This window comes from Symphodus melops (genome assembly GCF_947650265.1).
Source record: "Symphodus melops genome assembly, chromosome: 12".
Classification (NCBI taxonomy): Eukaryota; Metazoa; Chordata; class Actinopteri; order Labriformes; family Labridae; genus Symphodus; species Symphodus melops.
In genome coordinates this window covers 13,914,519-13,928,142 of record NC_136702.1, presented here as the reverse complement: position 1 = coordinate 13,928,142, position 13,624 = coordinate 13,914,519, and the positions used below count along the sequence as shown (strand labels likewise).

General features: G+C 43.8%; 2 protein-coding genes across 2 annotated transcripts in view; both read left to right on the top strand.

Moving 5' to 3' along the window:
* Nucleotides 1-6,127, top strand: part of LOC306832794 (E3 ubiquitin-protein ligase SH3RF3-like) — a 294,881-nt gene extending 288,754 nt beyond the window's left edge. Inside the window, exon 11 of the transcript XR_013780262.1 lies at nt 6,113-6,127. The gene's annotated coding sequence lies outside the window, so the exon portion shown is untranslated. The remainder of the gene's footprint in view (nt 1-6,112) is intronic.
* Nucleotides 393-12,746, top strand: heg1 (heart development protein with EGF-like domains 1). The gene is made up of 14 exons (XM_079357761.1): nt 393-1,510; nt 4,907-5,912; nt 6,018-6,499; nt 8,296-8,409; nt 8,539-8,661; nt 8,757-8,860; nt 8,963-9,018; nt 9,320-9,480; nt 10,029-10,163; nt 10,370-10,412; nt 10,506-10,543; nt 10,713-10,800; nt 11,015-11,192; nt 11,324-12,746. Exons 1-14 carry the CDS (start codon nt 1,246-1,248, stop codon nt 11,465-11,467), a joined length of 2,937 nt encoding a protein of 978 aa, XP_079213887.1. The 5' UTR covers nt 393-1,245; the 3' UTR covers nt 11,468-12,746.
* Nucleotides 12,747-13,624: the final 878 nt, after the last annotated feature.

Below are 13,624 nucleotides of genomic sequence, written 5' to 3'. Positions count from 1 at the left end.
ATAACAGAAATAAAATAACCCAAAAATAAAACATAAAACAGGGCCTTTCACAAATATAGCTTCTCTTTTGGGATTTAGGAGGTAATCATCACTAGATACAGTACATGGCTGCAAGGGATTCAGAAATTAGTCGAAGTCATCAGAAACATCCAAGTCCTTAATAAAGTCAATAATGGGCCTCCAAATCTTTTCGAATACATGTTGCTTTGACTTATGGATATGTTATTCTTTCCAAAGGTAATCTAGCCAACATCTGTTTTAACCATTGCGAAGCGCCAGGCCCATTCATATTTTTCCAATTTAAAGCAATACATATTTTTGCTATCAATGAGCTGAAATCAATAAAAGTACTTTCTGCTTTTACTGAAGATATGTCTATCTGGATATATAGCCATTATAAATAATTTGGAATCCAACGCAATCTGTTTTAAAATGATCTTTTCAATTAAGTTTTTCACCTCTACCCAAAAAGTTTTTATTTGACTGCATTCCCACATACAGTGTATTAATGTACCTTTTAAGCCACATTTTATACATATGTCTGGTATGTTCCTATTGTACTTATTTAATTTCACAGGTGTTGTATATATACGCATTAGCCATTTGAATTGTAATATCCTTAAGCAACTATTAATTGATATTGTATGGACTTTGCTGCATGCTCTTTCCCAATCCTGTTCACTGATATTGGCAGATAGGTCTACTTTCCAAGAAATTAGTTTCTTTGTTGAATTTTCTGATGTATTACTATAGGCCACTTTTAATGCCAATGATAGATGGCGGTGCTGAAGACCAAAGCAGAAGTGAAGGCTAAGCGGTATGTTTCTAAACTATCTCTGAAGGATCAGGTTCCATGTGGGGAAACAATTTAGATTAGAGTTTTTTTTTGTACTGCAAGACTTCCGACGACACCTGAAGGCAACAGAGGCAGCCACTAAATAACAGAGGACAGAGGGGAAAAACTACCGCGGTGTGTGCGCGTGCGTGCGTGCGTGCAGGGGGAGGAGGAGGAGCCCGGACTCCACCGCTCACTGTGATAACACACTGTTGCCTCGTATCTGTTATCTTCCGTTCCCCGCCGTCCGGGCAGCGGACCTCCTCCGGACTTCTTCCAGGATTTATTAAATTTTTTACGAAACTTCATTAAAAGCCCAAGTGCTCCTCTCATGGTTTCCCCGGGAGACTCCACGGCTTCCACTCGACTCTACGGAAAATATCGGACACCGGTTCTGGCTCTTAAAAATCATGGAAACGTGGTTTTTGAATCACGTCCTCGGTTTGTCTCTGTCGGTCCTCTTGGTGGGTCTACCGGGGCCCCTCGGTGCAGGGACCCCCAGTAACAATAACACGGAGCCGGTAACTGCGGGATTTTATTTTTCAACCGGGGAGGATGAACTCAGTAACATGGAAAACAATGCAACTTCATACTCCAGCGAGACTGTATCCCCATCACAGAGGAACATCCTGCTCGCACGCGCTGCTGAGACACGCGCTGCTGCTGGAAGCTTCGGTAAGACTCACTGAGGCCTCAGAGAGACAAGTGTCACTTTAACAGACACGTTTTAGCAAAGTTAGAATCAGAATCCAGTTCTAATGCAAACCTATCAAACACTTCATTACACCCCCGTTATTGATTAACCTACAAAAATACTGAATACTTTGAAGATTTAATAAAAATCAACATCAACGCTAATTTCGACTTACGATGTTTTAGAATCAAGTGATTACTTAAAGTGTCTTTAATGCAACTTCATTGAAATTGCAAACTGAAATGTGATTTTACACCCACATGCCATCAAGCATGATTCTTTTTGACTTGGTTTCCTTCTATAGACCTTTATGGCTCTATTTGTTGATGATTTAGTATTCCCTCGTCGTTTGCATGAACCCTAAAAGTTCACAAAACCGAGATTTAAACTCGTTCAAACGACTTTGTTCAATTGACCAACATTTTAGTGTCACACACCCTAAATAAAACATTTAGAGGTTTGCAGATACAAGGAATTAACATTTGATTTATAAATGTGAAAGAAGTACTTGTCATCCAAATGTGTTTAATTTTCAAACACAAACTGACAATTTAATCTAAGAAAGGGAAGAATGAGTTGAACAATGTAAGAATGCTATTTCAGTAAACAAAACAAGGAGACACAATGCAAACATGGAGGCAGCCATACTGTATGTGGCAGCATCTGCGGTCATGATTTAGTTTCCTGTTCACAAAAAACTGACAACTCGGTTTACCCTTCACTTAAAACTTTGTTTCAGTTCAGACCGAGTTGATCGAGCTTCTCATGTAGGCTACAGCATGTGAATTGGTTTGAGGTTGGTTTGCCAGAGGATCATTGAACCTCTGCATTGATCTTTGGGCTGTGTGAAGGATTTTTTGATTGAGAGACGATCGATCATATGAAGGAAGAACGTAGAATGTCAGGATGCAGACACCGATAAACATGTCCTATTTATTGTTTACGCATGGTTTTGGAAGAATCAGAACTGATGTTTGAAATGACACTTTGACTGAGTGATGTTGCACTGATGCACCGGTTCAACATCGGTATCAGCTGGTATTGGCCGTGTTGACAGACATTGGCATATCAGCAAATAATGTGGCAGTAACCCATGTCATGTTTGTTCTGGTTGTTGTGCCAAATTGATTTCATGATGGCATCTAGTAGGCTACACTATAGCCTACCTCCTGATTTGGAGAAGAAATGAACTTCTTGGGTAGATGAAGTCCTCTCTTGGACAGACCCTTAAATATGAGAGAAAATGGTCCCGTTGTTGGAGGCGAACAACTCGAAAAATCATAAAGGAAACATCGGTGAAGAAGAGAATCAGCTAAAATCTTTTGTCTGACATGGCCATCGCTGCAGCTCAAGTTTCTCTGATATTACAGTTGTTGTTTCTGAGCTTATAGTTTAGCATACAGCTGTTTTAAAACCTACAGTCAACAAGTCGTCGTTACAGTTGTATCCGCAGTATTTTGATATGGTATATTTGAACCTGTTAGTAGCTGTATGAATTGTTTTCAACTTGTTAAAAGACATCCTGAAATATTGTGTTGCTGTCACCTGCAATGATCCCCATGTTGTATAAATGAAACTTATTTATACACATCAGCCAGAGCTGGGATGATCCGACCTGATGTCGCCTATCGGGTTCGATTCTGACATCATGTACAGATCGGATATGGGACTGAAGGGGCCAATCAACGCCGAGAAAAGTGGTTAGACACTTGTGCAGAGTTGTGCAGAGTGACGGACTGAAACTGCGTCCGCAAATCATCGTCACGCCGACGCTCAGACGAGAGGGGACAGATGTGAGCACGGGTTTGACCTCGGAACACGCAGTGCCATGCTCATGCACATAGCCTAATGTGCGGAACGGGTTTCAACCCGAGGCAAAGAGTCGGTAAAAATGTTTGAGCGAAAAGGACTCTTTCCCCTGATTTCAAACATCCACATGTCACATTCGTCTGATGTGCAAACTCACCGACTGATCAGCGGCACATGAAACTAACACGATATCTAACTCCGCTCTAAACACCTACATGATCAATCAGATTAATATGCCAAATGTTTAGATGAACCTCACAGTCTCAGGAAGACATCCCCTGTCAGTGTGTGACGTGTTCGACAGCAGAGAATCAGAGGGAGTGTGTTGTTGTTGCCAACACCACGTTCCAGTCGAGGTTGTGTTGCCCACACTGGATCCAGAGGGAGAAGAATTTCAAAACAAAAAGAAAAAGAAACAAACGTAGAGGAAGTGAGAGAGAGAAACAGAGTCCAGTGGCCAAGTTGAACCCTTCCCTCCTTTCGGGGTTTTTTTTTGCTGTCAGAATGCCGTCCAGCACCCACGCTCACCCACGCTCACCCTCACTGTGCGCTGCTGTTCCAGCCTGTTTGAGATAACGGGGCTGTCACAGAGCTCAGCATCGCTTCCTTCCTCACCTTAGGCCAGAATCATAATGATCATGCCATTTAAAGCTGCGCTCATTATGACTGACACAAACGAGAGGTGACAGGATCAGAGTGGTTCCTCACATTGATGATGCCAACGTGAACAACCTTTCCGTTTTTTGTTTTGTTTTTGGTGTGATTTTTTTTTTTTCTTTAACCAGCGAGAAACAACTCATTGAGATGAAAACTCTGTTTTTCAAGAGCGTCCTGGACAAAACAAGTAGCAACACAAGCAAAACAAATCAGTGACAAGGTGATGATAGTTGCTCTTTAACTCTGCTTCTCCGGTGTAACCGTGAAAGTCAGACTTCTCTGAAAAGAGAAACAAAATGCGTCCATATCAGCGTCGATCCAAACATCAACATTCCATTCTGACAGTTTGATGACCGCGCGACATTTCACAGTCAGGCTTAAAAAAAAAAAACTCCACAGACAGATCAGATCATGAAAACACAGCCAGAGATCTACAGTGACACTCTAACCCCCCCCCCCCCCCCCCCCCCCCCCCCCCCCACCGCCTTGCGCTCGCTCAGTTTTAGGAAGGAAGCGGCTGATTCCCAACGGAGGCCGTCACTGCCACATTTAGGACCCGCTGCCTTTGTTCGAGTCGAGGCGCCCGGAATGCCAGTTGTTCTCCACCCAAAAAAAAAAAAAAATCCTTCCTTCTAACAAGCAACAGTTCTTTAAGCATCTTCCACAGGGATGCATGAGACTGATACAGCCTTGTGAGGCTGCCCTCTTGTGGCCACGGCTGGTATTGAGCCTGAAAGCTCTGAGTCGAAAAAAACAAACGCAGGATCAAGGTAAAGGGTTTATGGATCATGTTTGATGGGAAAAAAATATGAATGTGGAGTGAAATTCACAATCTGAGTGTGTTTTAAAGGTTGTCGTTTTGAAAGTGATCAATCACTGTTTCACCTTTCATCCTCTGTTCTTCTCCCCAGACACGGAGCAGACGCAGACCTTTACAGACACAAGCAGTCGATCACTGGAGCCCACCGTTCTGTCTACTGAGCCCCTCACCTCCACCCTTGTTGTAGCTACCACTGAGGGCGCCAGCAGCAGCAGCAGCAGCAGCAGCAGGGACTGGAAGCACTTCACGAACACAGACCAGGCGCAGGACGCCTCCTCTGCTTGGTCCTGGGATGACGCTCCATCCTCCATGTCCACCGAGGAGGACAGACTGCCCAGGGACAGTCCAGACACCACCCTCCGCCTCGGAGATACCTCCACCATGCACACCGACGGCACCTACGCTTCCACCACTGTCGGCCGAGCCGGGGAGAGGACGCTGCTGTCCGTCACCTCGTCGTCGTCGTCCAACAACAGCACCTCCTCTTTCTTCACAGAGGACGACAACAACTCCAGCCGGCCTGCCTCGACCTGGGGAAACTCTGCGAAGACAGAGGACTACACCCACAGTGAGCCGTCCAACGGGACTGAAGGTGAAGACACGACGGAGCAGAACACGAGCCACACCATCAGGGGCGGGTTTTCAGAGACTGGGAGCCCGGCGGGACGCGGAGAAACGGAGAGTTTTAACAGCACCTGGCATCGACAAAACTCGACATCGGAGGATTCGACGCCGTCTCTCACGGTGACGGAGCCCAGCACCGAGCCGTCAGAAGTGTCCGTTTCCTCCACGCCGCCTCTCACCTCACCAGCAGGGGGCGTCGGCAGCGTTTCAGGGACAGATCGGGAGTCGTCGAGGTCGAGTGTGGGAACGCCCACCGAGTCCTCCGCGGGAACCCACAGCTTCAGCACTCAGAACCAGGAGGGAACTGACGGGGTTTCCTTCCACACCGGAGAGCACAGTGTGAGCCGGGCTCTGACCACGGCGTCCACGACCGTCGGCGCCAGCACATCGGAACTGGACGAGTCGCTGACGAGAACTCCAACGCTGGTCACCGAGGTCGTCCTCACCACTGAACCCGTCACTGCCACAGAGAGGTCGGTTGAAACGGTTATTTGTAGTTTGAAGTGTGGTTGTCATGGCAATAGACGTGGTCAAGAAGTCTGTCCGAGGTTTGGTTGATTCTACTCTCTCCTTCACAGATCCCAGATAACAGAGGAAGACGCTTTTCGATCCACCTCCTTCACCATGGCTCCGCCCCCTGCTACCTCATCCCGCACGCTCACGACCGCCACAGCCAGCAGCAGCAGCAGCTCGACTCCGGAGTCACCTACTGATGCCACCATCCCACACGCTGCACCCTCAACCACAGCCTCCACCCCGCAGACCTCCGCGACGCAGCCGACTCAACGCCTGTCCCCCAGCTACACCCGGGGAACCTCGACTCGGCTCGCAAACCCCACCGCCATCACCGACCCGCAAACTGCAGAAAGCAGCACGGCCGCTCGGGGAGTCAGCACAGCGCCGAGCCGACGCGTCAGCCCAACCTCCACCTCAGGCACGGCAACGGAGAGCACAGAGGCAGTGCAGACGAGTGGGGGGCGGGCAGGGGGCGGAGCTACAGAGCTGACGGTGACCACATCCGCGACTGGCTTCAGCACCACCAAGGAACCGCTCATACCAAGTTAGTGACGACTCTTCTTTTATTGGTGCGTTCTTTTTACATTCTGTGGCTGTGGCTCAGCGGTAGGGTCGATCGTCTCTCACTTGGAAGGGTAGCGGGGTTTGACCCTTGGGGCACAGCACTCGACCCTGCCGTGTCGACGCAGAGTGTGAACGGAGCAGCTTCAGGTCTGAGCGCGTTTACCATCCACAACGTCGTTTACCTTCGAATCGAAAAGAAGTGGAATTAAAATTGCCGTTGTCGCAAAAAAAGTTAAAGGACGGGAGAAGAAACACACAAAGACCGATAAAGAGCGTTGCTATTAAATGTGAACAATCCAGATCTCTAAATGTCGAATCAAAATCACGTTCATGTAAGAGAAACGTTGTGTTTGGTATTATCAGAGCAGATGCTTGAAATATTGTAGGTTATGACATAAGAGTGGAGCTTTCATGGTTTCGAAACAGAAAAATGATTCAGACACAAATAGACAATCTGATATGAAGCCACAGAAGCTGATTTCAATTTACAGGAAAAATCTATAAATTAAAAAAAAAAAAGCCTTGCACTTGCAGATCATGAAATGTAAAGTTCAAATATCCTGTTTCCTTTGCCGCCAGTTTCAGTTATTGAACTGTGGAGTTCAGGAGGTGGGTTAAGGCTGGTTCACACGGCAGGATTTTAAAATTGTCGGCCGATTTTCCCAAACTTTAGAGACCACACACATGGTGATAAATACTCAGAGGTTTTACAGTTTCGGTCGTACAGTGTGTGGTGTGCGGCCACACGGCAACATCAACACACCACACACCAACCAATTACACTCGTGAGCATCCCCCGATCAGACGGGAAATCTCGCAAAACCTCTCGAGATCAAACGTGATTCCAGAGTCAACAAACGGACGAAAAGGATGCAATGGTGATTGTTTGTGCTGTTTTTATCTGAAAAAACAAACAAAAAAAAACACGTTTTAAAAAGACTACGGGAGCATGAGCTGTACTTGCTCCATGATGATATGGAGGTGAGTAGTTGTTGTTTTGTTTCCGGTGTGTCCTCGCCACTTCGTCAACTCGCTTTCTGATTGGTTACGTGTCACATTTTCCCCTCGGGGGGGGAAACACCACACATGATGAGAGATCGGGCCAAAACAATCCAACATGTTGAATATCCCCGATTTGAGATGGGAGCGGTCCCGACATTCTTCCGACCAGACGAGAGCAGTCTGAACACACCACACACGGCAGGGTGATCTTATAAGATTATCTGATGATGATCGGGGCTTAAGATTATCGGAAGGGAAGAATCGAGGCCAAAATCGGCGTAATTATCCTGCCATGTGAACCAGGCTTTAGTCAACGGCAGTCGTCCTTACACAATGAACACAACAGTTTATTGTAATGATATTTCACCTGACAGATTTCAATTGAGCTCGTTTATTTGTCTTTTGAAATGTTGGGAGAATTGAACTGAACACGGGTTTAATCGCTGAGGCAATTAAAAAAAAAAAAAACCCATCCCACTCGTCCAGTTTGAACAAAGGGCTGCACCTGGGTGAACTACTGGTACTGTACATGTGTGCACATTGTACTTAAGTGATGCTATGACTGAACTGTGTAGGCGAAGCACGAAAAGCAGCTGCGACATCCTGACACAAAGCAGAAGACTTGAATCCGATGTGATCTATTTGAATGATAGCCATCGAATGATTCCTGTATTGTGAGACTAAATGATTGTCGTACTTTTTTTTTCTCCCCTTTGCTTCTATTTCATGGTTTAAAAAAAACAAACAAACCCTGATTTCCTGTCTTAACTCCAGGAGACCCTTGTGTGTCAAACCCGTGTATGAACGGAGGGGAGTGTAAGAGCTATAAAGGGCACCGGTTCACCTGTGTCTGTCAGCAGGCGTGGACGGGAGTCACCTGTAACCAGGGTAAGCTTCTCTTACACCATTCTTTATTTCAGAATCCATTAGATAACAGAAAGAAAAAAAAAAATCCAGAATGGGTTGATGTATTTGAACTCTAGATCCAATAAGACCTTCATGTACTTGTGTATCTAGATGTGAATGAGTGTGAAAGGGACCCGTGTCCTGTTGGGTCCAGATGTGTGAACACGAGAGGTTCCTTCAGCTGTGAATGTCCACTCGGCTTTGATTTGGAGGACGGTCGCACCTGCACCAGAGGTAAAAACCAGTCTCATGCAGACAAACACAAACATGATGTTTACAATGATTCTGTATTATTATTATTATAATAATGAGTATTTTTCCCTCCGTAGCGAAGACATTTCTGGGAAGCTTCAGTATAAACAGACAGCCGCACGACCCCGTTGCTTTCAAGAGCGCCACCCTGCATGACATCCAGAGAGAGATCATTCCGCTGGTGAGAGGAAGTCCACAATCGCCGCCTCACTTGTTGGAAAAATATCTTCAAGGTCTATGTACACAAATTCTGATAGCCCCTCTCCTCTTGTCCTCACATCAGCTCAATGCGTCATTGTCAGTGCTCCGAGGATACATTCGCTCAACGCTGAGCAGGAAGTAAGTTCTTGTCAAACACTGAATCATCAGGTTTTGGTCATTATTCTATGAATTACGTTTAGATTTTCAGAAGAAGACAAATGTATTATATTTACCCCCTTTCAATTAATGTTGCTTATTTCATCTTAAAAAAAAAAAGACTTCAGTGTCAGCTTGTCAGATGTTTTAAGTGTGATAAAGTTTTTTTTTTGAGAGAGAGAGTTTCACATCAGGATTATAATAAATTTGAGATTAAATGTTGCTACATGGATTTTTTTTTCTCTATGTTCAACTTTGCTGACCTCCAATCTCTTCCCCTCAGGGGTGACGACGGGGTTCGCTTCATAGCCGTCAACATGTTTTCCATTTCCACCGAAGTGACGGGTGCAGAGGTCTACAACAGCATCCAGATGTTTCTCGCCAACTGCAGCTCCTCTTTGGCCCACTGCCGGATAGTGCTGGAGCACCAGCTCACTTATCACGGTAAACAGAGGCAGAAATCCCAGTCAGTATTGTCACACTTATTTGTGCATATTTGAATCAAATGTCATACAGAAACAAGTCTCAGGAAAGGACTTACAAAAATAGGTGTGTATGTATACAGCCACTAGAGGGCACCATTTAGCTGGAAATAAAAAACACTCCCCAACAGTCGACTTTTCCATAAAGTTGATGAAATGTCACTTCAAACATCACCTCAAAGGTTCTAGATAGCACAACCATACCAACCTGTATACATTACAGGAAATCCTACATTGACAATGTTATAGTTATATTTATAAAAACAATGTACAATAAAAACTTCCAATAAAGTTTAATGTGACCTCACATTTGTAACTGGTATTTTAAACAGGATTGTTTTTTTAGACCTGAGTTGTAAATGATCACATTTAAACCTCCTCTCAAGATAAAGCCTGATAGTAGAAGAACTGTTTGTTATTGTCACGGTTCTTTATCTCGTCATATTATCTCAGATCTCTGCGCTGTTGTTGTTTTTTTTTACACCGTCTCGTGTTGTCTTTGTGTTCCAGAGGAAAGTCTGTGTGTGGCCCAGAAGACTCAGTGTGATACAGAGCGCTCCACCTGCACAGACGACAGCGGCACGGCCTCCTGCCGGTGTCTGCCAGGATACTACAAACACAACCCTGAAGACCTCTCCTGCTTAGGTGAAGAACGACATTTAAACCGAATAAAGTCAATCAACTCTTTCGATGTGCTTTACGCCTTTAAAACCAGCAGCCAGACACTTACATTTTTTTCTTTCTTGAAAAAAAACACAAAAGAAATACAAAGAAAGATTACAACCAATTTCAAAATAAGATGCACAAGTAATACATTTACAAACCTTTCTGAATCAAACTTGTCATTGCAGAGTGTGGGGATGGCTACAAACTGGAAAATGGCACATGTGTTCCGTAAGTTCAGCTTTGTGCCCTCACTGTCAAATCAAGTTGTATTTTAAGATCCCGGAGCACATTGTCACTGCACATTCTGTTTCTACTCTTCAGGTGCATGTTTGGATTTGGAGGATTTAACTGTGGAAATTGTAAGTAGCTCCTAAAAAAAAAAAAATACCTGAATATAACATCAGTACAAATCAGTGCAAGATGTGTTTTTTTTCCTTTTATTTGTTCTTCTTGCATTGTTAAATTTTGACATTACTTGAAACAGTTTTTCCAGTTTTGTGTCTAATAAGCTGTTTTATGTCGCTGCAGTCTACAAGCTGATTGCAGTCGTGGTGTCGCCTGCAGGGGGCGCTCTGCTCCTCATCCTCTTCATCGCTCTTATTGTCACCTGTTGCAAGTGAGACTTCTTTCATCGTTAACATTAGCTCAGTATAATCGGCATTGTCTTTAGCTCAACACCAGAAATGCTACACTATAAAACAAGCATCATTATCTGTCTGCCAAACATGAACCAAATAAACTCAATAATCGGTTACATCTAAATCCATTAAAAACACAGTTCTTGCTTTTGCAATGTTTAACTTTTCTCTCATTATATTTGAACTCTTAAGAAAAGACAAGAACGACATCAACAAGATCATCTTTAAGAGCGGAGACATGCAGATGTCCCCGTACGCAGACTTCCCGAAAAGTAACCGCATCTCCATGGAGTGGGGGAGGGAAACCATCGAGATGCAGGAGAACGGCAGCACCAAGAACCTTCTACAGATGACGGACATTTACTACTCTGTAAGAAGACCTACAACGCAATCCTAAATTAGCCTTCGATGTACATGTTAGGGTTGTTTGTTTTTTTATTCCAAGAGATAAGTTAGGTAAGAAGATATTAAAACGTCTTCCTTCCCTTCTCTTTTCCTCAGCCTGCACTGCGTAACTCAGACCTGGAGAGAAACGGCCTGTACCCGTTTAATGGTCTACCAGGCTCTCGCCACTCATGCATATATCCCGCCCAGTGGAACCCCTCCTTTATCAGTGATGATTCACGAAGAAGAGACTACTTTTAACTGCCCCACCTTTAACACGCACACACGCACACAAGCACACACACACACACACACACACACGCACACACACACAAACTCCCCAGCCCTCCTCCGAGCTATAATGATGTGTCATGATGGGTGTCTTTCACAGCGTAAATGCTAATACATTAGCAGCACTGTTTTTTGTGGAGAGCACATTTGGCCCATCTCCGTTTATGATGCTAGTGTGTGTGTGTGTGTGTGTGTGTGTGTGTGTGTGTGTGTGTGTCTGCATGTACATGAAATTGCACATTTTTTGCAAGTGAAATGTTTCCTCCTTGCTCTCGTGTGACCACTTCAGCGTTTTTGCATGTTTTAGCTCATTTACTCAAACACACACATTACAAGCTGCTGTGATGTTAAAGACTGTTTTAATGTGTTTTTCAGCCCGCCAGGCAGTCAGCGATTCTCATTTACTTCAACGTGCGATGAAAAGCAATTTGCAGATGCTTTAAATGAGTCTGGTGCTGTTGATCCGTGACAGTAAACATCATATCTGTCATATCAGACAATGATGTTGTTACCGCCTGGTAAGGCAACGCCTATGAAAACATTGTGCGCTGCACATTAAAAAAAACACAGACGTGATGCTTATTGTGCCCCTGAATAAATGAGTTATTGACCCAGGTTTGGGGGAAAAAAACACATTTGAATGAATTCAAAACAGCAGTTATATCATGCATCTGAAACAAAACAGACGAGCACGCTCAAACATTGAAATGCTCGTTTTATTTCTGATGACGTGATCTGAAAACATAAAATATGGAGGGAACAAGACTTTAACGGACAGCTGACAGAAACCCAAAGAACTGATCATTTTGACAATAGAAACTGAGGAAGGACTTTCAATCCCGATGCCAATGTTTATTTATTCCCTGAATGTCTAAACGGTCGCTATGTAGCATGATAGAATTTTCATAAATACACACTGACAAACTGTACATGGATGAACCTGTGGCTTTAAATGTATGTGTGTGTGTGTGTGTGTGTGTGTGTGTGTGTGTGTGTGTGTGTGTGAGAGAGAGAGAGAGAGAGTGTGTGTTAGTGTTATTGAGCTGTGCCTTTGTTTGTGTGCGTGAAATAATATTCTGTATACAAGAAGAATCATACTGTTAATGAATGTAAAGATGTATCATAATTAGTATGCTATTTCTTACATGGAGTATTATTTTAGTGTGACTATTTTTTACGTGTTTATATGGTTCACTTCATTCTGGCGTTTTAGTCAGAAGCACTTATTTAAATAAAAAATTGCCTTTTTTCGATTCCTTTTTTTGTGTGTAATTATCATAGATTGTTTGTTTCGTAAAACTTAAAGTACATAGGGAAGTATTTCTTTGTTTCAGTCTTTAAAAGGACCCGGCCTTTTAATGACATGCCTTTTAATCATTTAAAAAAAAAACTTTGCACAGCGAAGACTTTAAAATTAAATCCGAATTAATATTCAACTGTAGATTTATTTCCCAAAATGAGACTGCAGACTAATGATGACTGAAAAAGATTCCTTTAAGGGGCTGCTCACCTGCTCGTCAGTGTGGTTTGACCTTTGAATGTTGTCTTTCTCTCGACAAGGGGAGGTGATTGGAGCCTCTCGTTGTGCTGTTGATTCAATGCTGCATCATGTTGGTCCTGCTGTTCGTGTCGTTCCCTCTCTTCTTGCGATATTTGCACACAGTTTTTTGTCGTGTCTTGTTATCTTCTCACCTCTTTGGTGTTCGGTCTTGAGGGAGCCAAAGTGCTTCCACACTTCCGATTTAAAAGACCACGGTGCGTCCTCAATTTCAAAATCTTGCTCTGCACCTTCCAGCCGTTTCTGCTCTACAGCTGCTGACTCATGATATTACTGTGATTCATTCTTCAGAGTACCGATTTGAATCTATTTTTCATCTTTACATCTCTATTTAACTGTGTACAAAATAAGAATACCACTAAAAAAATGACAGTATAAATGAATAGTTTTAATATAATCACTATTTTGTGCTGTGCTGGGAGACATGCCTGAATGTGTTAAAACATGCAGCAACACCTGAATGCTAAAAGTGACTGGGACTTCAGCACCTTCATGTATTACAGAAAGGTTGTGGCACATTTATCATTTGTAAAACCACACAGAAAAAACTGTATGAACAAGTCAGATAT

Bases quoted from the DNA above. Each gene is read 5' to 3' on its own strand.
- heg1 (XM_079357761.1), top strand. From the start codon at position 1,246: ATGGAAACGTGGTTTTTGAATCACGTCCTCGGTTTGTCTCTGTCGGTC. The intron at 10,544-10,712 runs GTAAGTAGCTCC...ATGTCGCTGCAG, and splicing joins AGGATTTAACTGTGGAAATT to TCTACAAGCTGATTGCAGTC. The intron at 10,801-11,014 runs GTGAGACTTCTT...TGAACTCTTAAG, and splicing joins CTTATTGTCACCTGTTGCAA to AAAAGACAAGAACGACATCA.